The sequence below is a fragment of the Amblyraja radiata genome, chromosome 17 (assembly GCF_010909765.2).
Source record: "Amblyraja radiata isolate CabotCenter1 chromosome 17, sAmbRad1.1.pri, whole genome shotgun sequence".
Lineage (NCBI taxonomy): Eukaryota > Metazoa > Chordata > Chondrichthyes > Rajiformes > Rajidae > Amblyraja > Amblyraja radiata.
This window is the reverse complement of record NC_045972.1, coordinates 47,520,219-47,543,219: the sequence shown is the minus strand read 5'-3', so window position 1 is coordinate 47,543,219 and position 23,001 is coordinate 47,520,219. Positions and strand designations below refer to the sequence as shown.

At 41.7% G+C, this 23,001-nt stretch overlaps 1 protein-coding gene across 1 annotated transcript; it reads left to right on the top strand.

Annotated features, from left to right (window-relative positions):
* Positions 1 to 22,798, top strand: gpt2 (glutamic--pyruvic transaminase 2). The gene is made up of 11 exons (XM_033036406.1): positions 1 to 413; positions 9,715 to 9,804; positions 11,601 to 11,709; positions 13,088 to 13,221; positions 13,386 to 13,629; positions 15,812 to 15,891; positions 16,014 to 16,150; positions 16,888 to 17,062; positions 18,450 to 18,605; positions 19,243 to 19,355; positions 21,647 to 22,798. Exons 1-11 carry the CDS (start codon positions 27 to 29, stop codon positions 21,735 to 21,737), a joined length of 1,716 nt encoding a protein of 571 aa, XP_032892297.1. The 5' UTR covers positions 1 to 26; the 3' UTR covers positions 21,738 to 22,798.
* Positions 22,799 to 23,001: the final 203 nt, after the last annotated feature.

Here is a 23,001-nt window from a genome sequence, read left to right as displayed (position 1 = left end):
CCGTGCGCTGGCGGCTGTTGCTGGGGATGGAGCTAACGGTCCTGGAGGCGGCGGTGACTCTGGACTACAACTCCCAGAGGGCCGTGCGCGGCTGGGCATTGGCGGCTAGCGGACGGACGGACGGACGGTTGTGGAGCCGCCGCGCCGATGTGAGGGCAGCCGTCGTTTGCACGGCCATGTACGGGCTGAGGCGGGGATGGGTGGCCTGTGGGGCGTGGGCCGCCCGCCTCAGCACGGTGGGCACCCGGTCGGCAGTGAAGGAGCGGCCGGCAGTCCCGGTCCGGGGCGGAGGCAGCGGCAGCGGCAGAGTGCTGGACATGGGCAGCCTGAACCCGCAGGTCCGCGCCGCCGAGTACGCTGTCCGTGGGCCCATCGTCATTAAAGCCGCACAACTGGAGAGAGAGCTGCAACAGGTAGGTGGGTGCAACCTGTGCCTTGACAAGGAGAAGCCGCCGCCGCCTGTTCGGCCCGTCGTCCCTCTACTAGCCCGGTCAGAGTGCCATTTGGTTTCTTGGTCCTCCAAAATATTCCAAATTGAATTTAAACTGGAGGTGGTGGAGGGAGGACTTGAGCCATACAAGGTTTTCAGGGTCTCCCCAGAGATGCTTCCTGTCCCAAAAGGCTTCAATTCTAAAAACTGAATAATATAGAAATAATACAGGTAGCTTGTTCGTTTTGTAACCCTAATCCTATCCTAATGCAGAATGTCTGATGCCAACTCATTGGGAACATTGGGCTTTCTCTCTGGAAATGATGCAATAGACAATAGATGCAGGAGTAGGCCATTCGGCCCTTCGAGCCAGCACCGCCATTCAATGTGATCATGGCTGATGATTCTACAATGTTTCTTCTTATCGAGTCCACACACAAGATTAGAAGTTGTTCAGACAGAGCTGAACACACTTCTCATCATTTGTATACAATGGTGTCTGTCTTGCGTTTCTTGTGCGTGGTGGTGGAAAGATTGGTGGAAAAGGGGCCGCGACATGAAAGCTCTTTCCTTGACCCCACTACAATGCTGAGAATAATTATTTTTAACCCTTCGCTCTGCCTACTATACTTAAAGATAGACATAAAATGTAGGAGTAACTCGGTGGGACAGACAGCACCTCTGGAGGGAAAGGTCTTCAGACTCGAGAAGGGTCGACCAAAAAAGTAATCTATTCCTTCTCTCCAGAGATGCTGCTTGTCCCGCTGAGTTACTCCAGCATTTTATGTCTATCTTTGGTGTAAACCAGCATCTGCAGTTCCTTCCTGCACTTGTCAAAGAGTTGTTTCTTTACTCCCCATGTCCTTTCCTGGTAGCCTTTCAGTTTATTGTCTCGTATACCAAGATACAGTGTTCTATTGCCACGTATACTAAGGTACAGTGTGAAGCTTTGTTTTACATACAATCCAAACAGGTCAGATAGTACATTACGTAAATGCAAAGCAGCCAGACTTAAGTATAGTTGGAAGGAACTACAGATGCTGGTTTACACTGAAAATGCTGGAATAACTCAGCAGGACATGCAGCATCTCTGGAGAAAGGGAATGGGTGGCGTTTCGGGTCGAGACCCTTCTCTAGTCTGCAGAGATGCTGTCTGTCCCACTGAGTTACTCCTGCATTTTATGTCTATCTTCAAGTATAGTAGGCAGAGCGAAGGGTGCAGAATATTATTCTCAGCATTGTAGCGCATCATTTCCGGAGACAGCCCAATGTCCTCAGTGAGTTGGCATCAGGCATTCTGCATGAGGATAGGATTAGGGTTATAAAATGAACAAACTACCTGTATTATTTACATTATTCGGGCATGCCTGTAACAGAACGTTAAAATAAATTGAGTGAAAGAAGACAGTCTGAAGAAGGGTTCCAACATTGCTGATCCATTCTCTGCACAGATGTGGCCTGACCTGCTGAGTTACTCCAACACAAATTTCCAGCATCTACATTTTCTCAAGTCCCCCAAAATAAGACAGTGTTGAGGCTGTGTAGTGCATTAATTTGATTCCACTGTCCATGATTGAATTCTTGCAGGGAGCCTCCTTCACAAATGTGCCCAAATTCCTTTGGAAATTTGTCCCCCTTCCAGCGATCATCGGCTTGCTAACCAAGGGCAGATTTTCGACATAAGATTGCTTCTGCACGGGTGACAAATATGGAAAAGGGTCTGTAATCTTGACAACACATTAATGTTATCAGGGCATGCTCAGCGCCTTCATTTTCACACTATAACTTGAAAATAAAAACCAACGGTGCTGAAAGCATTCAACAGGTCTGGTAACATATGGTGCTCGTGAAAGGCAACATTTGACCGCAGGTCTTTTGTGCTGTGGCTCTCTGATAAAGAATTAAAGAAACGAAGCTAATTAAGATACTGTATGTCCTGTTCTTGGCAATTATTTATGTATACATTCACTTTTATTTTGGTGAATAATTGGATGGTTTAGAAGGTGGGTGGGGTTTGGAGGATCTTGTTTTTGAGCTATTTATTATTGTGGCTGTCTAATGAAGATCTAGCCAAGTGTTTATTCAAGCATATCCAACATGAGAATAGGAGAACAGTAAGTCCTTGGACCCTATTCAAGAGTCTAGAGTGTTTTATTGACACACTCACACACACACACGTACAAAAAAACAAACAAGTGCATGTTGTTCAGAGCTTATTTTAAGTTGTAGCGTTTAATAACCTAATGGCTGTAGTGCAGAAGCTGTTCCTGAACCTGGACGTTACAGCTTTTAGACTTTTTTGTATATAATTTCAGATTCCCAGTATCTGCAATGTTTTGTTTTTGTATTTGCCTGTATCACACTGAGAAGAGCGAGTCATTTAAGCTGGTAATAATTTAACTTGTTGGCAACAACACTCTTCGACGGGAAGCAGTCTTTAACACCATTTCACAGAAAAGTTATTTTCTGTAATATGAAACTTATGAGAGCAAGGTTTTCATTCCAAGTTGCTCAGGATTCAATAGTCCTTGCACAACTCAATAGTCCTTGCATGAAGTCAATAGATTGTAAATTGGTACCATCAGAATAAAGAAACATTATCTCTGCATTTAAAATAACTCCAGTTTAAGTCTTTTCCTTTGCTAATACCTTTTTTGCAATCTGGCATCTGTAGGTAAATAAGGTATCTTCAGTTGCAAAAACAATTTCTTGAAATGCTATTGTACGTATCCTCTTTCGGAAAGATTTGTACAGCTTCAGTAAATAGAAAGCAAGATTAATAAGGGGTCTTTTCATTCCATTTCCATTCAATGGACCATTCTATTGCGTTAGACTATCCGACTAGTATAGTGAGCATTTAAAGGGTTTTGTAACTTAGTTTTATTGTTATCATGTTTTTGATATGATAATGAAATTCAAAATAACTACAGATGTAGAAATCAGAAACAGAAAATAGTGGAAACGTGTCCCTTTATTTTGTTTTCCCTCTCCATAACAACCTCAGTCACAACCAGCTGACCAATGGCTTATCACTATAGAAATCCTGTCTTGGCTATAGCCTCGGAGTGATTTCAGTTGTCCTCTCCGTTTTCTTTCTCATGCTCACTGCAACTTAAATCTAATGTGTTTTCTCACTTTCCCAGTTCTGACGAAGGGTCGTCAGACCGAAACATTCTCGACCCGAAACGTCACCCATTCTTTCTATCCAGAGATGCTGCCTAACCCGCAGAGTTACTCCAGCTATTTGTGTCTGTCTTCGGACTGAAATATTAACTATGTTCCTTTTTCTGCAGATGCTGCTAGATCTGTTGAGTGCTTCAAGTATTTTATTTTACATTACATTAACCTTGGTTTCCTGAGTGTAAAAATATTTCTGTTTTATCCTTTAAGATATTAAAGGCACAATTCAACTATTTTAGGCTGTTAATCACATGGTACTTATTGATTGGAAAAATCTATTCATAAAGTAAGGAATGAACTTAATCATGTGAGCTGAGCTTGCCTGAAGCAAATAGATGGCTGTTTTTAAGCATACTTACTTTGGGACATAATTATAAAAGCAGGTGCAATGAGTAGCATGTTAGAATTTGCCAGACTTTGTTTACAGTGTTGCCATTCTGAGTGCTGGCACCTTGCCGACGTTTGGTTATTGCTCTGTCTATTGCTTCTACAACTCCTATAACTGGCTGTGTTTTTCTCTCTGCATCAGCTTCCTCGTTTCTCTGCTGTTGCCCAGTGTAGCTTGGTGTCCTACCTTGTGCAACAGTTTCCCGTCCCAGTTTTCTTTCTTTTAACTATCCAAACCCTTCCAAGAAAATCATGAAAAGGTTTGGATAGTTAAAATAACCTTTCTTGGAAGGGTGTGGATAGTTAACAGAGAGCTTGGACTCTGTTTTATCAAACTAGTGTACATAGAATCTCCTCTCATCTACTAATAATGCAGGTAAAGTGACATCTCTTGCCATACAATGCACATTTCAAAATCCCTTTTTATGTTTGTAAACACTTTCTAGTAAATAGGCTAACATGGACAGAACTAGTCATCAAACTATTCATGGTCATGCAGTGTGGCACAGTGGTGCAGCGGGTAGAGCCGATGCCTCACAACGCCAGAGACCTAAATTCAATCCTGACCTCAGGTGTTGTCTGTGTGGAGTTTTCTTGCTCTCTCTGCAAACGCATGGGTCTCTTCCGGATACTCCAGTTTCCTCTCATAGCCCAAAGATGTACGGGTTTGTAGGTTAATTGGCCCTCTGTAAATTGCCCCTAGTGTGTAGGGAGTGGATGAGAAATGGGATCACGTAGAACTAGTGTGAACGGGTGATTGATGCTTGGCGCGCGCGCTGTGGACCCAAGGCCTGTATCCATGCTGTGTCTGTCAAACTTTCCATCAATCAGCTGTCGCTGCTGAATGATGGAAATGTCAAATGTCTTCATAAATGTCGAATCTCTTCATTTAATCTGATGGGACTCGGCGGCAGTCATGGGAGTCTCGGCGGGGGGGGGGGGGGGGGGCTCACGATCGACCAGCGATCAACGGTCGATGAGCGTGGGGGGGGGGGGGGGAAGAGGAAGACAATGGGGACCCAGCATGGGGGGACCGCCGTGAAGAACAATGGAGGGCCTGGCGTGGGGGTACCTAGTCTGGGGGAGGGGGGGGGGGGCGCTCTAGTTCTAGAATCCTCTGCATAGGGGATAAGTCTGTGCTTGTTTGTTTGTTCATTTGTTCCAGTGAAGCCAGCCATTCATTTGTTCCAGTGAAGCCAGCCAGTCGCTTGTCTTTTTCTTTTTGTTTTCACTGTTAATTTCAAGTTTTCATGTCCCTTGTGTGTTGTGACGGTTGGCAGACCAATTTCCCTCTGGGGATGAATAAAGTTTTATTGTATCGTATCGTATGTTTTGAGTTTTATATGCACACTTGCTCTTTCTGGGTTTTTTCAATGTTCATTCCCTTTGTTTGTTCCTGTGCCTCATAGCATCTCTCCAGCAACTCTTGGCACCTATTATTACATTTTTACTGGCAGAAACATTCCTCACTTTCTGTAAACAGCAATTCTAAAGCAGATGGACACGTTTATCGTAGTGTAAGACCCAACTATTTAGTTAGAAGCCATCATATCTCCCAGCAACCATCCCATTCAAAAGGAAAAATCCCATTAATTTCCTGCCATTTCCTTCATTCTCCTTTTCATCCCATATTGCAAACCATAAATTAGTGTGCAAATATGCAGTCACAGTTACTCTTCTTTCCCCCCTCCCCACCCCATTCTTCCCTTCAGCACCTCTGCCTAGCCGAGCTCTGACAATGTGTTGGGAAAATTTGAGGTGAACATTGAAGTTGTGAAGGAAAATAAGCTGCACATTGCAGAGGCTTTGGGAAGAATTGTGCGCCAAGTGAAGAGGAATGTGATCGTAATGGATGATCTGGACTCTGGGCTGAAAGAAGACAGCAATATGAATGAAATAAAGATTTCAGATTAGTACTGGGAAGGAAACCTTGGAATTCACCAATTATCTTGGTACTTCATTTGGGTTTATTTGGGTTAGTCCTTTACCAAGAACCAATGTGACTAATATACCATTGTGACCACAAGGCCCTCGTGATCCAATTTCACTGACATAATTTCAGCATATTGTGTGTTGCTGGCCCTCTTTTATCCGTTTGATGCTCTGGTTCTATCCAACTTTCTTGTTTTCTCTTGTCTTTGCACCCACAAATGTGATCTGTGGGATAACGTCGGCTTGGCCTACGTGGAGCCAGCCAGAACCTGTAGCTGTCTAAACTCAGTATCTCTCATCATCATGGCCAAATATTCCCACTGCTCCAGCAATATTCCAGATGACTTGCTGACCCCTTTCTCTGGCATTACCTCATTCATATGCCTCCGGAATCACGTGCTAGCAGTTTGTAATGTGCTGCGGTTCTCAAAATGGAACCTGCATATGAGCTAACTCCATCACTATTATCTCCTCTTTGTCTCGTTTATTAGAGTTTTGATCCAATGTCACTCTGCAAATGCGTTCCCATTTCGCATATCAGTGAGCCAGTTTTCTTTAAGTAGACACGAGGAACTGCAGATGCTGGTTGACAAAAAAGACAGAGTGCTGGAGTAACTTAGCAGGTCAGGCAGCATTCGGCCCGAAACGTTGCCTATTTCCTTCGCTCCATAGATGCTGCTGCATCTGCTGAGTTTCTCCAGCATTTTTGTGTACCTTCGATTTTCCAGCATCTGCAGTTCCTTCTTAAACATTAATAAACTGTCACTTGACTGGTGATGCTCTTGCTTCCCCTTTCTGCTGAACATTTTTAACACATTTAATTGCTCCATCATCTTATTTTCAGGGAGCTGCCCTTAATTATTTCAGTTTGTAAATTAACTCTGAAATGTGTTTCCTGTCACGCATGCTTCCTCCTAACTGCAGTCACTTCCCTAGTTATTCCACGTCTTCAACCTTTTTAAGCAGTTTGTTCAGAGATTAACAACCTGTGCCCTGTTTGAACAATATATATATTTGCTTTGTCACACAATGCAATCTCAATCTAACCTTGGCCTAACCTCCTCTTGCATATTCTACACACCGCTTTGCAAACTCCATGCTGCTCTGTCTTCCTCTTGCCCAAGGCTTGCTTTGTTGGCAAATCTTTCAACATTTGTAATCTTAGTCCCTGGAGTTTCTTATGTAAATTATCCCCTTTCTTATTCCTTTTCTGCTTTTTTGGGGTAAAATAACTCATCTGTAACTTCAGCCCACTGCTGCGTGGTCCTCTGTTAGAGCACAGGGAGGCAGTTTGAACTAGATAAAAGCGCAGTGGAATGAAACTTGAACACATACCTCATTTATCTGGAAGATTTGTTTAAAAATATCCACAGGGGTTCCATTCCAGTTTAATTCCACATGGTTTCTCAGTAAACTGGTTTTGTACGTTATCTTATGCAAAATCATTCACTGAGGTTTTTAATTTCTTGGCCTCGGTTCAAATCATAAATATTTGCCAATAAATATAAAGTGAGTTTTTGTATTTTAATGAGAACTTTGGTGTGTGCCGAAGGTGTGTCAATGAATAAAATTAAGTCCACATTTTCGATTAATACTTTGCAAAAAATCAATTTTTATGGGTTTTTAAAACTATATTTACAGGCAGATGAAACCACAGGCAACTGGCTGCATAAAGGATTCTTTTGAGTCAGTTCACGCTCATTTGTGCAGTTGAAAATAATCTTATGCATTCATGCTGGGTCTGTTCTAGTGTATAGTATCCAAATGCAATAGAGAATCCAAGGCATGAAAGAGTCTGCCATATTTCCTCAGCTAACCTACTTGTGAAAAATTAGCATACAGATTGTTTATTTAGCCTAGCAATAGTTGTGCAGTCTGGATTTTGACTTCGCTGAGTTGGCAATCTTTACAATGTATTCTCCACATTTAAATGGTAATAATACTGATTTTCAAAATGAACAGTTTTATGCTAGGGCATGCTTCTCAATCCAGCGAGAACACTGCATTATTTCTCCAGCTCACTGCGGCAGTACACTGCAATCATTCTCCATCAGAACTATTGGACAACATCACATTGTTCCTCATGTTGATGAGCCCATTTTTCTTTTAATATTTTGGTAATTTCCAATGCTGTCTCATGGTAGTCCACACATAGAAGGCATTTAAAAACATCTTTACTGTGGTCCCACAGTAGCTTAAACAAATTAATTTTATTGAAGTCAAAACTATTACACATTTACATAAAATTTGAAGAACTATCGGCTACTGATCTGTTGTACAGATTACAACAGGATAAATGATTCTGTCTTCTGCTCTGCACACCTCATTCCCATTTACTTAGGCTGCTTTTTTTTCCATTTAGAATCATAGAGTAATACAGTGTGGAAACAGGCCCTTCGGCCCAACTCGCCCACACCGGCCTGATGTGGCTTATTCTTACCACCCTGCTCAGTTACTGGTGTGATTTATAACAACTATTTTCTACCACTTGCTTTCCGCAACAGATTTCAACTGTGCTTACTGTAGTATAGGGGAGCTTGTTCTTGTTCTGCCAGGAATAATCATTAACTCTATCAGTACTAGGTATCCTTTCCCTCCTGCTTCCTGTTGTATATATTTTGTCCGTTATTATTGTGGTGCAATGGAATGTGTTCCTGTTTCGTTTAGAGTAATTCAATCCAAATGTGACTTTTTTTTTGGCGGGGGGGGGGGGGGGGGGTGCGGATGACAAGAGCAGCACAGGGCTGCTTCACAGCGCCAGAGGCCCGGATTCGATCCTGGCCTCCAGTGCTGTCTGTGTGGTGTTTGTATGTTCCCCTTGTTACCGTGTGGGTTTTCTCCAGGTGATCTGGTTTGCTCCCACATTCCAAAGACGTGTGGGTTTGTAGGTTAATTGGCTTCTGTAAATTGCCCCTAGTTTTAACAAATATTGACTTGGGACGGATGAGGGCTGGCTTTACTGTTTTTGTGTGTTTGTTTCAGGATTACATATCTTTTAGGCAGGTTTAGAGTCTCCGGTCCGACGGCCCATCGCGTGGCTGGCTGGAGCAACTGTTAAAAGTGTTTGTCAGTCCATTCACCTTCCTGACTGTGTTGTTTGAATCAGGTTTGTGTTTTTGTCCTCAAGTGAAGTAATTAAACTCTTTTTGAACTTGAACCTGGTTGTTGACTTATGTTACTCGGCTCTTGAAGTACCTGCTTTTGGGAGTCGTAACAAAAGGATAGAACTATTATTATAGGTATGAACATCATTGTCCTTAAGAAATTTGCGAAGATGTAACTTGATCAGAATATTCAGAATTTGTTAACTTTTAACAAATATAAAATTACTTTAGAGCAGGTGATTATTTGATTAGAATTATTAATTAGAATTATTTGATTTTAGTAAATTGGATCTGCAGCTACTTAATTTTGTCCTTTGTTGCAGATATTAAACTTAAAAATTTAAACATTATGAGATTCAACAGTGTACTTATGAGATGAGGCAATGTCTTCGAACAGCTTAGATCAACTGATGTGCTTTGTAATATATTTTTAAATTATTTACTTCACATATACATTTACAGTTGATTATTTTTACAGGAATAATGTAAGGATGTTATACAGATGCAATTTATTTTATGTTATTCCAGTCGCAAATATTCCTGGCAAAACATTTGATTGAACCATCTGCTCAATGTATTTCCCATGAGTGACAGTTAAATGGAATTGCAAAGTTAACTGGCTTCTCCAGCAAATCGCCACAGTTGACAATGATTACATTCTTCTGTTTTTCCTTTACTCAGGGAGCCCAGAAGCCCTTCAGAGAAATAATCAAAGCTAATATAGGTGATGCTCATGCGATGGGACAGCAGCCAATCACGTTTCTAAGACAGGTACGTGTGAGCACGGAACATTTACTGCAGTACTTTCCAAAAGGAATTTTAATCGATCTGTTCTTCAAAAAAAGAAAATTAATTAATTCCTGCAGGTCCCTATCAATAACGTCTGTCTTTTTTCCACTGTTCTCCATTATGTTGCTTTAATTGGTGGTGCATATTTGCCATCAGTACTAGAGATTATTTAAAATCATTTTTCAGTCTTTTGGTGGTTTGTGTTGGGACCACGGGATGTGCATGTGGATGGTTCACTTGTAGCCTGATCTCTGGGAGAATTTGCACTTTTTCCCAGGGACCAAGAGTAATTGGCTTTGTGCCAGTGCCTTTTTTTTCCCCTCGAGTTTCGTTAAAATTCACTATCTTAAGAGATGCAATATATGTGGCTCCACTTTCAAAGCTGAATGAATGGTCAAACATTTAATATTAATATTTGTTTAATTTTCCAAATATTTTACCGACAGACCAGATTTACATACAAATAACTTCCAATAATCATTCATGAGAATTATTTTGAAGAGGAAACACCTAGCTTTTCTACTTGCAACTTCTATCTCTTCACCCAAATATTATTTAACCCTTAACTCTCCCACACCTCGCTCTGCATGCGACACTCACAAGCCATTCAAAAAAGAGAGAGACTTTACTCATCTGTTGCGCACTGACAGATGTATTCCTGCCAGTATTGTGCTTCACTTTCGATAGCCAATGACTCAATGCTACAGCAACTCGGGGGGTCAGGTTGCATCCCCGGAGAACATGAATAGGTGGCATTTCAGCGTGAAACGTGACCTATCCATGTTTTCCAGAGATGCTCTCTGACCCACTGCCATACTCCAGCATTGTGCCTTTGTTACCATGCTGTGAGCTCTGTGACTCCTTAATAACGCTATTAAGTAACATCCTCAAGCCTAAAAAGCAGCATTTTATGTGTCCTCTAATGGGAGATGCAGTTCTTCATGTTCTCCTGTCACACACCAAAGCAGTAAGTTGGAGCTGTCACATCATTGAATAGAGAGGACTAATCAAAAATGATTTAAAGACCGTTCAAGAACCTTACTGGGGTGATTCCACATCAGTGATTTAGAGAAAAAAAACTCAATTGTTTTAAAGAATGCAACTTGTTAAAACTGTTGAAACCGAGCCACCAAAACTCAGCTTGCAGATAAGTTAACAGCTGCAATGATCAAAGAATGAGCCAGAGGCAAGGGTAACACATGGATTACTGTGCTTCAGCAAGCCAGTAAAGGTTGTGTTTGATATTCTGAATACACTCAAATTTAAGAAATTTCAAAACCACCATTTTGTCTGAAGCCTTTGAATGCCACATAGGAATTCAATTATGAAATATATTAATTTGGGATATTTGTCTACAGCATTATATATTTATGTCATATGGCAGTTCCTGAGAAGTATTCCCCAGAAATGAATGATTCTTGCTTTGATCACTGAAAACAGTAGGCAGACTGCAGATGATTACTTATCATTACTTATGAAGGAAAGTTACTAATAGGCAAACCATATAAATGGATAGCCCATTCTCTTACAGCTTTTCTTCCCTTCCCTTCCATCTCTTCCCCAGAGATGCTGCCTGGCCTGCTGAGTTAATCCAGCATGTTCTGTTCATTTTTTTTGTAAACCAGCACCTGATCCTTGTTTCTCCATTTGAAGGGTCTCGACCCGAAACGTCACCCATTCCTTTTCTCCAGAGATGTTGCCTGTCCCACTGAGTTACTCCAGCATTTTGTGTCTATCGTATCCATTTGAATGATTGGTTATGTTACTTCTCTATTCAGGTCATTGCTCTTTGTACTTGTCCTGAACTGATTGAGAGTCCCGATTTTCCTGCTGATGCTAAGGAGAGAGCGCAGCGTATTCTACAGGATTGTGGAGGTCATAGTATAGGTACGTTTGTTTCATTCCTTTTTCTGCTGCTAAACTCGCATTGGGGAAAGTGGTGTCAGGAATGCTGAGGCCGTCATTGAGTATTGAGGGCGAGGTCTGAAGGCAAATTAGTCATGGAGCTTCAAGCTTAAAGATGAGCTTTGCTTTGGTTCAGAGTCTAATTAAGATCAAAGTTCAATGAGAGACAACTGCAGATGTTGGAATCTTGATCAGTCTCAAGAGCCCCGACCCAAAACATCGCCTGTCTATTCCCCGCCCAATTGATGCTTGACCCACTGAGTTCCTCCAGCACTTTGTGTTTTATAACAAAGTTCTGTTGGTGGAGGGAGGAGGAATTGTGCTAATGATGTGTCAGTTGAGACTGCTAAACCAGGAGGTTTTTTTCTACATTTTGGTACGAGTCTAGCTGGAATGATAAATTAAGCAGTAATTGGCACACTTTGGTTGTGTGGGTCAATAATTTGTTTTAGAAATTTATTATCCACTGGAATAAAAGGTAAAAATAAGAATGTTAAAAAGGTGATGTGAATTCTGAAGATAATCGTTACTTGGCAATCATTATCCCAGGCTCTCGCACCTCCCTCAAGTGAGTGAGTGGCACTCTAGGAATGGACAATTAAACAGATATTTTAGGATCTGGCACTGTGACAAAATTAGATCAGATCCAAACAATAAGACATAGGAACAGAATTAGGGTATTTTGCCCATCAAGTCTACACTACCATTCAATCACGGCTGATCCATTTTTCTCAATCCCATTCTCCTGTGTAAGGCCCTTCCTAATAAACAACTCTGCCTTAAACATCTCAATGTCTTGGCATCCGCAGCACTCGTGCTCTAACACCAGCTCTATGGTTGACTTTGAAAACAAAGACCAGCCAAGTATGACAGTCGGTTCAGGTTTATTATTCTCACGTGGTTCGCGGTACATTGTACAGCTGTGTTTGCATGCTATCCAAACAGATCAGATATACCAAGGCGTGAACACAGTCAGTTCAAACTAGAGTACAATAGGAGAAGATTCAGAGTGCAGAGTTTAGTTCTCAGCATTGTAGCACATCAGTTCCAGAGACAAAGTCCAATGTCCGCAATGGAATAGAGGTGAATCAGACAGCACCCTAGCTTCTTGATGGACCATTCAGGAGCCTGATAACAGAGCGGAAGAGGCTGTTCCCAAGGAAGATGATGTTCCTGTACTTTCTGTTCTAAACCATGCTGCCACTGGAAGTTGATTGTGGCTTGTACTTGATCTTTGTGTATAGGTAGGGTGGATGTGCTTTTAGAGGACTGGCTTGCATGAAATATTTATGCAATGAAATGTTAATGAAATATTAAATACCAGTTTTAATTAAATGGACACTTGACAAAATAATTCCAGGTTCCTACAGCGCAAGCCAAGGACTGCGTTGCATCCGAGAAGATATTGCAAAGTATGTGGAGTTAAGAGATGGAGGAGTTCCTGCAGATCCTGATAATATTTACATTACCACTGGAGCAAGTGATGGGATTACTGTACGTATGTCAGCCCTTCAATGGCCAAGTACTTTAGTCATTAACTCCAGGAGTGGGTTTTCCACAGCTACACTCTTGGACCTAATTTTACATTTGTTCTGTTATGAACTATATATAAATGACAGCTTCAGATTTTCTGAATTGTGTTGTCTTTTTTTTAACAGTCTGTATTGAAGCTTCTTATGAATGGCGAAGGCAGAATGCGAACTGGGGTAATGATCCCAATCCCACAATATCCCTTGTACTCTGCGGCCATCTCGGAGCTGGGTGCTGTCCAAGTCAACTATTACCTGGATGAGGACAATAATTGGGCTCTGGATAAAAGTGAATTGAGGCGAAGCCTGGACAAGGCCAAGGAATATTGCTTCCCAAAAGTTCTTTGCATTATTAACCCAGGAAACCCAACTGGTATTTTACCATTTAGAAAATAAGATGCATGCATTAGTTAGAATTTTAAGCCATGTTCGGACTTCACTAACTATATTGAATAACATTGAAAAGCCTGTCTTAATACAGACGTCTCTACATTCTAATGGATTGCATGTTATTCATGGTGTTAGCTTCGTTGTAACACTTTTACTTCTTGGGAGAGAAGGTTGTGGATTCCATGTCCATGCCAGAGGGAGTTAAGGGCCTGTCCCACTTACGCGACCTCGTGGTCGCTTGAGGCGTACGGGCACGTATGGCCGCGCGGGGCCGGTCCCACTTAGAAGCGCGGAGTTGTGCGGGGCTGGTCCCGACATCGCGCGGGGCTCCGAAATTCCTGCAGTGACCGAAATCTTCGCTCGCCAACGGCCTGTGGGCCCGCGTACGCATGCAGGTGCATTGCGATCGTACGCAGCGTCTTGCCGGCGTACGCCTAGCGTGTGGTGTTGCATGATGATGTCATCGCCCAGCGTGGCGTTGTGTGATGACATCACCGCCCAACGCCGTTCGACGCCCAAATTCAGTCGGCCCGCCACTTGCCCAGCTGATATGTAAGCATGACGTAAAAGACGTCACCTGCGAACTTAGCGCGAACTCCGCTGCCGGTTGCAATCGCATGCAAGTGGGACAGTCCCTTTACTTTACTCAGTGCTGAACCATGGCAGTGTGCCTTTTAGATGCCACTTAAATGTTGATTTAAACTGTTAATATAGGCATTAAAAATACCACTGCCTGTGTTGGTGAGAAGCTGCAGATAGTGACAATGCTATTTAGCTGCTAGCATGGAGATAAGGCCATTCCTCTGTTCTCCCTTTAGTGAACACCCCCTTATACCCGAGATTGACCTGTCGCATGTTTTAATACAACTACCCTACATATGCTGTCATTGTGTGTAGTTAGCCTGCCTTTACTTGGGAGGATAGACACAAAGTGCTGGAGTAACTCAGACGGGTCAGGCAGCATCTCTGGAGAAAGGGAATTGTTGACGTTTTGGGTCGGAACCCTCCTTTAGACTGGAAGATAGAGGTGGGAACTAGAGGCAAGAAAAGGTCGGAACAAATCAGTGCCAGAACAAAGGCCTTTCTCCCTACTAGTTTGACTGTCCTCCTGATTAAATTTTACTTTGTATGCCTTGTTGTCACCTTCCCCAAGCTAACAATGATCTATTCTACATTTCCCTTGAACTTCTTCCCCTTTGATCTCTTGTTTCTACACTTTACCCTTTCATATTTCTCGTTTCCCACTCCCCTGACTCTCAGTCTGAACAAGGGTCTCGACCTGAAACGTCACCCATTCCTTCTCTCCAGAGATGCTGCCTGTCCCGCTGAGTTACTCCAGCATTTTGTGTCTATCTTCGGTGTAAACCAGCATCTGCAGTTCCTTCCTACACATTTTGTCTGATATTTCCTTCCCGCCCTCCACCATCAGTCACCCACTGCATTTTCTTTTCTTGTAGTAATAAGTATGTTAATCTGGTTGATGGCACGTGGGAGACAGAATTAAACATTGATGTTAAATACAGCACAACCACTGGAGTTGAGGTTGTAGGTCCTTGATCTAGCCTTCCTCTCTGTAATCATGCGTGGCACTGTGCAAAACCCCCTCTAGAGGCTGCTACGTTAACTGCAGGAAATGTTTCATTGGCAAGTAAGATGACTACTCAATTAAGTGATCACACAAGGAACTGTAGACGCTAGTTTACAGGAAAACAGAAAGTGCTGGAGTAACTCAGCGGGTCAGGCAGCATCTCTGGAGAACATGGATAGCTGACATTTTGAGTTGGGACACTTCAGACTGAAAGTGGTGGGTGTATCTGCCTATCACTGATCCTCACCTGTATCCACCTATCACTCGCCAGACTTTGTTCTGCATCCTCCCCTCTTCCAGCCGTCTCTCCTCACCACAATCAGTCTGAAGAAGGGTCACCTATACATGTTCAGAGATGCTGCCTGACCCGCTGAATTACTCCAGTATTTTGTCTTTTTTTAAAATCAATTAAATGATTAGTTGGCTACAAAGACAGTACCGCTATTTTGAAAATTTAGACATCCGAGCAAGTGATGGATAATTCAACACGCCAAAAGGTGTAAGAAAGTTTCTGAGTTTGAATTGTGAAATAAATCCGAGTTTTTAACCAACACCTTTTTAAAAAATACACATACAGGCCAAGTGCAAAACAAAAAATGTATTGAGGATGTAATTCGTTTTGCGTATGAAGAAAAATTATTCCTTCTGGCTGATGAGGTGAGATCTTTCATGGAATTTATCTAATAATCTCAATGCAGCATTGTAATTTTGAGAATCTCTGTATATTCTGTGTATATTGTTCAACAGTATATTTGTATGCTTTATTTTCTGTACGCTAGGTTTACCAGGAAAATATATATTCGGAAGGTTGTGAATTCCACTCGTTCAAGAAAGTACTGTATGAGATGGGTGCTGAGTACTTCAATACAGTGGAATTGGCCTCTTTTCATTCCACATCCAAAGGGTATACAGGAGAGTAAGTGTTTCTATCGTACATATTATAACCTGATTTCTTTGCATTTTCAATAATTACGTATAGGTAGTTTTGTTAACACGTTTCTATAATGCAAATTGGATGCGATGCGATCAATGAATCAGAACAATATGTATTATGTGAACCGGATCGGTTATAATCACCATTTCGATCGGGAACAGACGGCTGTGGAGGCCAAGTCAATGATATTCTTAAGGCGGAGATTCACAGATTCTTGATTAGTATGGGTTTCGGGAGAAAGCAGGAGAATGGTGTTGAGAGGGAAAGATAGATCAGTCATGATTGAATGGCGGAGTAGACTTGGTGGGCCTAACGGCCTAATTCTGCTCCTAGAATTTATGCTCCTAGTGGGTGTTTCCATGTAACCTCTCGCAGTAATCAGATACCATTGTCTCTTATATACACTGCTGATACTTTCATCACAGAAAGCCATTGAAAGTGACAAGTAATCAACTCTTGTGTAAAACTTGGATTTTCTTTGGACAGTCGGAGGTTGAGAAGAGTCCTGATGGAAGTGAATGAACCTCTGAAAAACATTTTTGGCTATTTTAGTAAAAAGCATTGTAGCCGATTTATCCTGAGGATTTGGAATCAAAAAGGTTTCGTTATAAGATTGATTGAATTTACATTAAGGATGTTCCAAAACTCCTTTCTGTTATGGTTGCCTATATTGTCCATTGTTCCAATAAGCTTGGTACTGAACCTTTCTGTCTTTCTAGATGTGGACTTAGGGGTGGCTATATGGAAGTTGTCAACATGGACCTTGAGGTTAAGGCTCACTTTGAGAAGTTGCTCTCAGTTCGCCTGTGTCCTCCTGTTCCGGGGCAAGTAGCCATGGATGTGGTGGTCAACCCCCCAATGCCAGGAGAGGAATCCTACACAACATTTCAAACGGTTAGTTCACCTGTGTGGTTATCCTGGAACTGCCTCTGCTCTCTTTTCCATTGTTAATCCTCAGTAATGAGCAATTTCTGTTTTTGAAGAAGTCACTGCAAATGGAAAACAAGAAAATGTGCCAATAAATTGAATCAGATTAGCAATCGTCCTTTAAGATAATATGGTGAAAGTTGTTACCTATGCCGTTTTTGTAGTCATTTAGTATGATATAGGATTCAGAGGATCACGTTGGCATTGGCAGTACTCTTCAAAGATGTGTTCGATAGTAGCTGTTTTTTCCAGAATCCATAGATCTTAAAAACATTTTCCACATTTCCAATGTGCTTCAATATCTTAAACTGCAAAGCAGAAAAACAAGTACAATCAGTCTGAAGGGTCCAAACTCAAAATGTTGCTTATTTATTTCCCCCCCCCACCCCCCCATTCTTCTAAACTCCAGCGAGTACATGCCCAGTGCTGACAAATGCTCATCATACGTTAACCTACTCATTCCTGTAAAATAATTCTTGTCTGATCTTTAACTCCAGACCCACTGTCGGTGGGTTGGCTCCTAAATACCTCTTCAGTTCTGGGGTGTAGGAATGTCTAATAATCACCAGCGAGACCCACATCCAGTGAATACATAATTTTTTTTGTTTTAAATCTAACATTAACTCAAACTGCAGTTGCAAGATTTCAACATCAGGGGGAGGGAGAAGAATTTAGCAAAATGAATCGGGGATTATGCGTAAATATGGAGATTGTAATTTGGCAGTAAAATAATTGTTTTAAAAACAAGATACATTTTGGATCATTTAAAATCAGTAAAGGAACAGGCTATAATCTAGCATTATGTGAGGGAAATTGGTTAATTGTTCTGCTTCTTTGGGAATCTTTAGAAACAATGATCACCTATTTATTTTTTTTTGGTTTTCTTTTGTATAAAAATTGAAACTGCATCTAGTTTAAAAAATAAATAAAAAATCCTGAATCTATCTTTAATCTGAGTTTTATATATGGATTAGAATTGTTCCATCACATGCAAAATTCATATGCCCTCTAAGAAAATCTCAATCTAGGCATTCAATGTACAAGAATGTATGTTAAGTTTATGGATTCATACTCTGTTCATTCATATGTATATCCTTTATGGTGAGGTTATGGATTTATACTCCGTGCTATAAATATTAACCATACCACGACCTTTGATAGGATATAGAATCTAATTGTTTTTAAATCATGGAGTTTTGCTTTGGGGGTAGAGATATCCTTTTCAAATGAACACTGCATAATTATTTTGTCTTTAATATATACATGCACAAGTCAAGGTAATGGTGGTGTTGACTGAATTAAAGTGTGACATAATGCTACACCTATTAACAAGGAACGTCTGTTTAATGTGCAGGAGAAGACGATAGTGTTGCAAAATCTTGCTGAGAAAGCCAAGTTATCGGAGGAAGTCTTGAATACTATTTCTGGAATGCACTGCAACCCTTTGCAAGGGGCAATGTATGCATTTCCAAGAATTTTTATTCCTTCCAATGCTATCAAAGCAGCACAGGTTCGTGGTTCGATCAATAACGTATAAATCACTGTTCTCACAACGGCTAAATGAATTGATCGCTTACTTCACCGTTAAAGTTAGTTTTTACTATTTTTCCATTCTATTCATTTATACATTTGACTGTTATTTCTCCCAGCTGAATGTAACAGAAGCATGACCTATCAGAAGGCCTGAAATTAGTTTGCAGGATCACAAATGTCCAAAGCAATACCATATAATTCCCCTCTCCAACAGAGATGGAATGTGTGGAGTTTGCGCTTTCTCCCTGTAACCATGTGGGTTTCCTCCGGGTGCTCCAGTTTCTGCTCTCATCCCAAAGGTTAATTGGCCTCTGTAAATTGCCCCTAGGGTGTAGGGAGTGGATGAGAAAGTGGGATAACATAGAACTAGTGTGAATGGCTGATCGATGGACGGCATGGACTCTGTGGGCCGAAGGGCCTGCTTTCCATGCTGTATCTCTAAAACAATAAAACGTGGCAATAACTGCAGCATTTTTAATAAATCTCTAAACAGAATGCATTGTAAATGTCTGGATTTTTATTGTAAGTGTAGTTGCAATGACCTCTTCACCCAGGCACAAAACAATAAATGAGACTCATGAAGATTTACAACAGTTTGCTTTACCCTTGTTTAGGCCAGTGGAATGGCTCCAGATATGTTTTACTGCATGAAACTGTTGGAGGAGACCGGGATCTGTGTGGTGCCTGGCAGCGGATTTGGTCAAAAGGAAGGAACTCATCATTTCAGGTAATTCCACTCTCTTGGCAAGCGCCGTAACAATTAGTTTGTGAATAAACTATGTTCATCACTTATTGCCTAAGTGAATGTGATGTTTCCGGCACTGGCCTCTCACCTGCCCTTCGTAACATCTTTCTAAATTTTGAAAATTACCACCCAATAGTTCAGAAGGTAGACAAAAATGCTGGAGAAACTCAGCGGGTGAGGCAGCATCTATGGAGCAAAGGAATAGGCGACGTTTCGGGTCTCGACCCTTCTTCAGACTGATGAAGGAATAGGTGACGTTTCGGGTCAAGACCCAAAAGGGTCTCGACCCGAAATGTCACCTATTCCTTCGCTCCATAGATGCTGCGTCACCCGCTGAGTTTCTCCAGCATTTTTATCTCCCATCGATTTTTCCAGCATCTGCAGTTCCTTCTTAAAGAAAGTAGACAGAGCATGGATGTAGTTAACGTGATCCTGATCACAAAAGTGAGAAAAATGCAACGACGTGCTGATACTTGTACGATGTACGTCAGATCTTGTACGATGAGTGAGAGTTATGAGGAACATAGACACTGGTGAACCCCATTTGTGCCCCATATCCTGTCTACTTGAAATACATAGTACATAAGGAACAGGCGTAGAATTAGGCCATTCGGCTCATCAAGTCTATTCCACCATTCAATCATGGTTGATCTATCTCTCCCTCCTAATCCCATTCTCCTGCCTCCACCCCATAACCCCCGACACCTGTACTAATCAAGAATCTATTCTTCTCTGCCTTAAAAATATCCACTGACTTGGCCTCCACAGCCTTCTGTGGCAAAGAATTCCACAGATTCATCACCCACTGACTAAAAAAATGTGTCCTCATCTCCTTCTTCAAAGAAGGTCATTTAATTCTGAGGCTATGACCTCTAGTTCTGGACTCTCCCACTAGTGGAAACATCCTCTCCACATCCACTCTATCCAAACCTTTCACTATTCTGTACGTTTCAATGAGGTTCCCCCCCCCCCCCCCCCCCCCCACACCTCATTCTTCTAGACTCCAGCGAGTACAGGCCCAGTGCCGACAAACACTCATCATAGGTCAACCTACTGATTGCTGGGATAATTCTTGTACAGAAACAGGACAGATAATTTTAAAAATCCAATAAGTTGTTTATTAGCACAGCTAATTCTGTCCATGCCGTCCTTGTATCTGTGAACTTTGATCATTGCTGCTTTACTTGGCCAAACTATTAGTACCGTTTAATGTTCTAATGCTGACAGCTGTGATCCTGGTTCATCTCCCCATAATGAATCTGCTAACCCACAGAAACCTCGCCGCAGAGGAAACTTTGCCAGAGAGAAGCCCCTTTCCGCTCAGCATTACAACAGTGTTGTGATGTACCCCCATCCGCTCCACCCACCCCTTCCCCCCCACGGCTGTTCACAAAGAACATTCATCCCACAAACCCTGGGGGACAGTTTACTCACCGCCCCTATAACCTCAATGTTTTATTTCCCCTTTGAACTGCAAGCAATTCCTCTGTTAATCATCTCCTTTCCTGCAAATGTATTACTTTTCAGAGCCCCACACATGATTAACTACTTTTGATCTAAAAGAGTGCAGGGATTATATTACAAGGCATCAAACACAAAGAGTGGAGATATGATTCATTAACAATGGACATGATTAATTCTTGTAGCAATTTTTTAAGTTGAATATATTATAAATTTAGCAGGTAGACAAAATTGCTGGAGAAACTCAGCGGTTGCGGCAGCATCTATGGAGCGAAGGAAATGGGCAACGTTTCGGGCTGAAACCCTTCTTCAGAATGATTTGGGGGGGGGGGCGTGAAGAAGAAAGGAAGAAGAGCCAGAGGGCTGAGGGAGAGCTGAGAAGGGGAGGAGACAGCAAGGGCTACCGGAAATTGGAGAAGTCAATGTTCAGGCCACCGGGATGCAGACTGCCCAAGCGGAATACGAGGTGCTGCTCCTCCAGTTTCCAGTGGTGCTCACTCTGGCCATGGAGGAGGCCCAGGATAGAAAGGTCGGATTCAGAATGGGAGGGGGAGTTGAAGTGCTGAGCCACAGGGAGATCAGGTTGGTTAATGCGGACCGAGCGGAGGTGTTCGGCGAAACGATCGCCAAGCCTACGCATGGTCTCACCGATGTAGATCAGCTGACATCTAGAGCAGCGGATGCAATAGATGAGATTGGAGAAGGTGCAGGTGAACCTCTGTCGCACCTGGAACGATTTAGCAGTTTTAAATAAATTTAGCAGTTTTATTTTATAAAAATGTTTACTGACACTGGCAACTTTCTTCCTCCAGAATGACTATTCTTCTTCCAATTGAGAAGCTGAAAGTGCTATTGCAGAATGTTAAGGACTTTCACACTAAATTTCTTCAGAAATATGCATGAACAGCATTGCTATAGTTTACTAGAGAAATCCACATCGACATTAATCCAATCTTCCGTCCCATCAAAAGATCAAATTAATGTTTACTAAAATGAAATGAAGAAACAATTCCATCAGCTATTTGTCAGTTTGGTATCGCGGATACCGTTATTTTGTACAAATCTGCTGCATTATTTTTTAAAACACCTGTTTACAGTGAAACAATACCGTTTGAACTTTTTTGTACCTTTGGTAAAGTTTTTTATAGAATAAATTAATGTCATCATATCGGGTGCTAACATGTTGCACAGATTCAAAACTCTAATCTCAAATAGCCAGACATATCTCCTGGTTTCAGGTAGTTAGTGATGCCTGAGATTGTGCCTTGTGTAATGGATGCCATATTCCATGTACTGTGACCATACTCATCAACAGATTTGTATACCCCGGCCTTATGTATACTATTGATTTCTCAGCAAATTGAGCTACTGAAACCTGTCCGGATTGACAGACAATATATTAACTTGTAACACAGCCTGGCTCATGGATTTTACAATAATTGATAACTTATGACAAAGGGAATAATTCTGTCACTCGCCCATTAAAGAACGACATGTTGACAGTTTCATTGTGCAGTTTGAGGGACAAGTGGCTATCACGACAGACACAAAGTGCGGGAGTAACTCAGCGGGTCAGACATGGATAGGTGACATTTCGGATCGGGCGCCCTCATTCTGAAGAAGTCTCACAATCTGAAACGTCACCTATTCACGTTCTCCAGGGATGCTGCCTGACCCGCTGAGATATGCCAGCATATCGTCTTTTTTTTGTAAACTAGCATCTACAGTTCTTTACTTCTACTAGTTATAACTACAGCTTGCTTTTATAAATTACGTAACTCTGAATTTAATTTAATTTTCTATTCATGGCCTTCCACAAATTCAGAAGAACAAAATAAAGATTGCATTTTCTTGCAGCTTGGTCTCCTTTTAAGAAATATTTTATGATTGCTTCAATGGTTGACATTATCAGAGTGTCTGTTATAATACATTTTGTTACAATAAATATTCAGTTGTAATAAAAACGTATTTGATATCAAAGGAGTGAACTTTCTGATACATTTCACCCCAAGAGGTTTCCTCTCTGGGATCTCCCAGGCTCTTCAGATTGCCACAGAAAACAGGAAAAATATTCAACACTACCTGAAACATTGCCCTCCACAGATGCTACCAGACCCTCTGAGTTTCTCCAGCACTTTGTCTTTTGCTCAAGTTTCCAACATCTGCA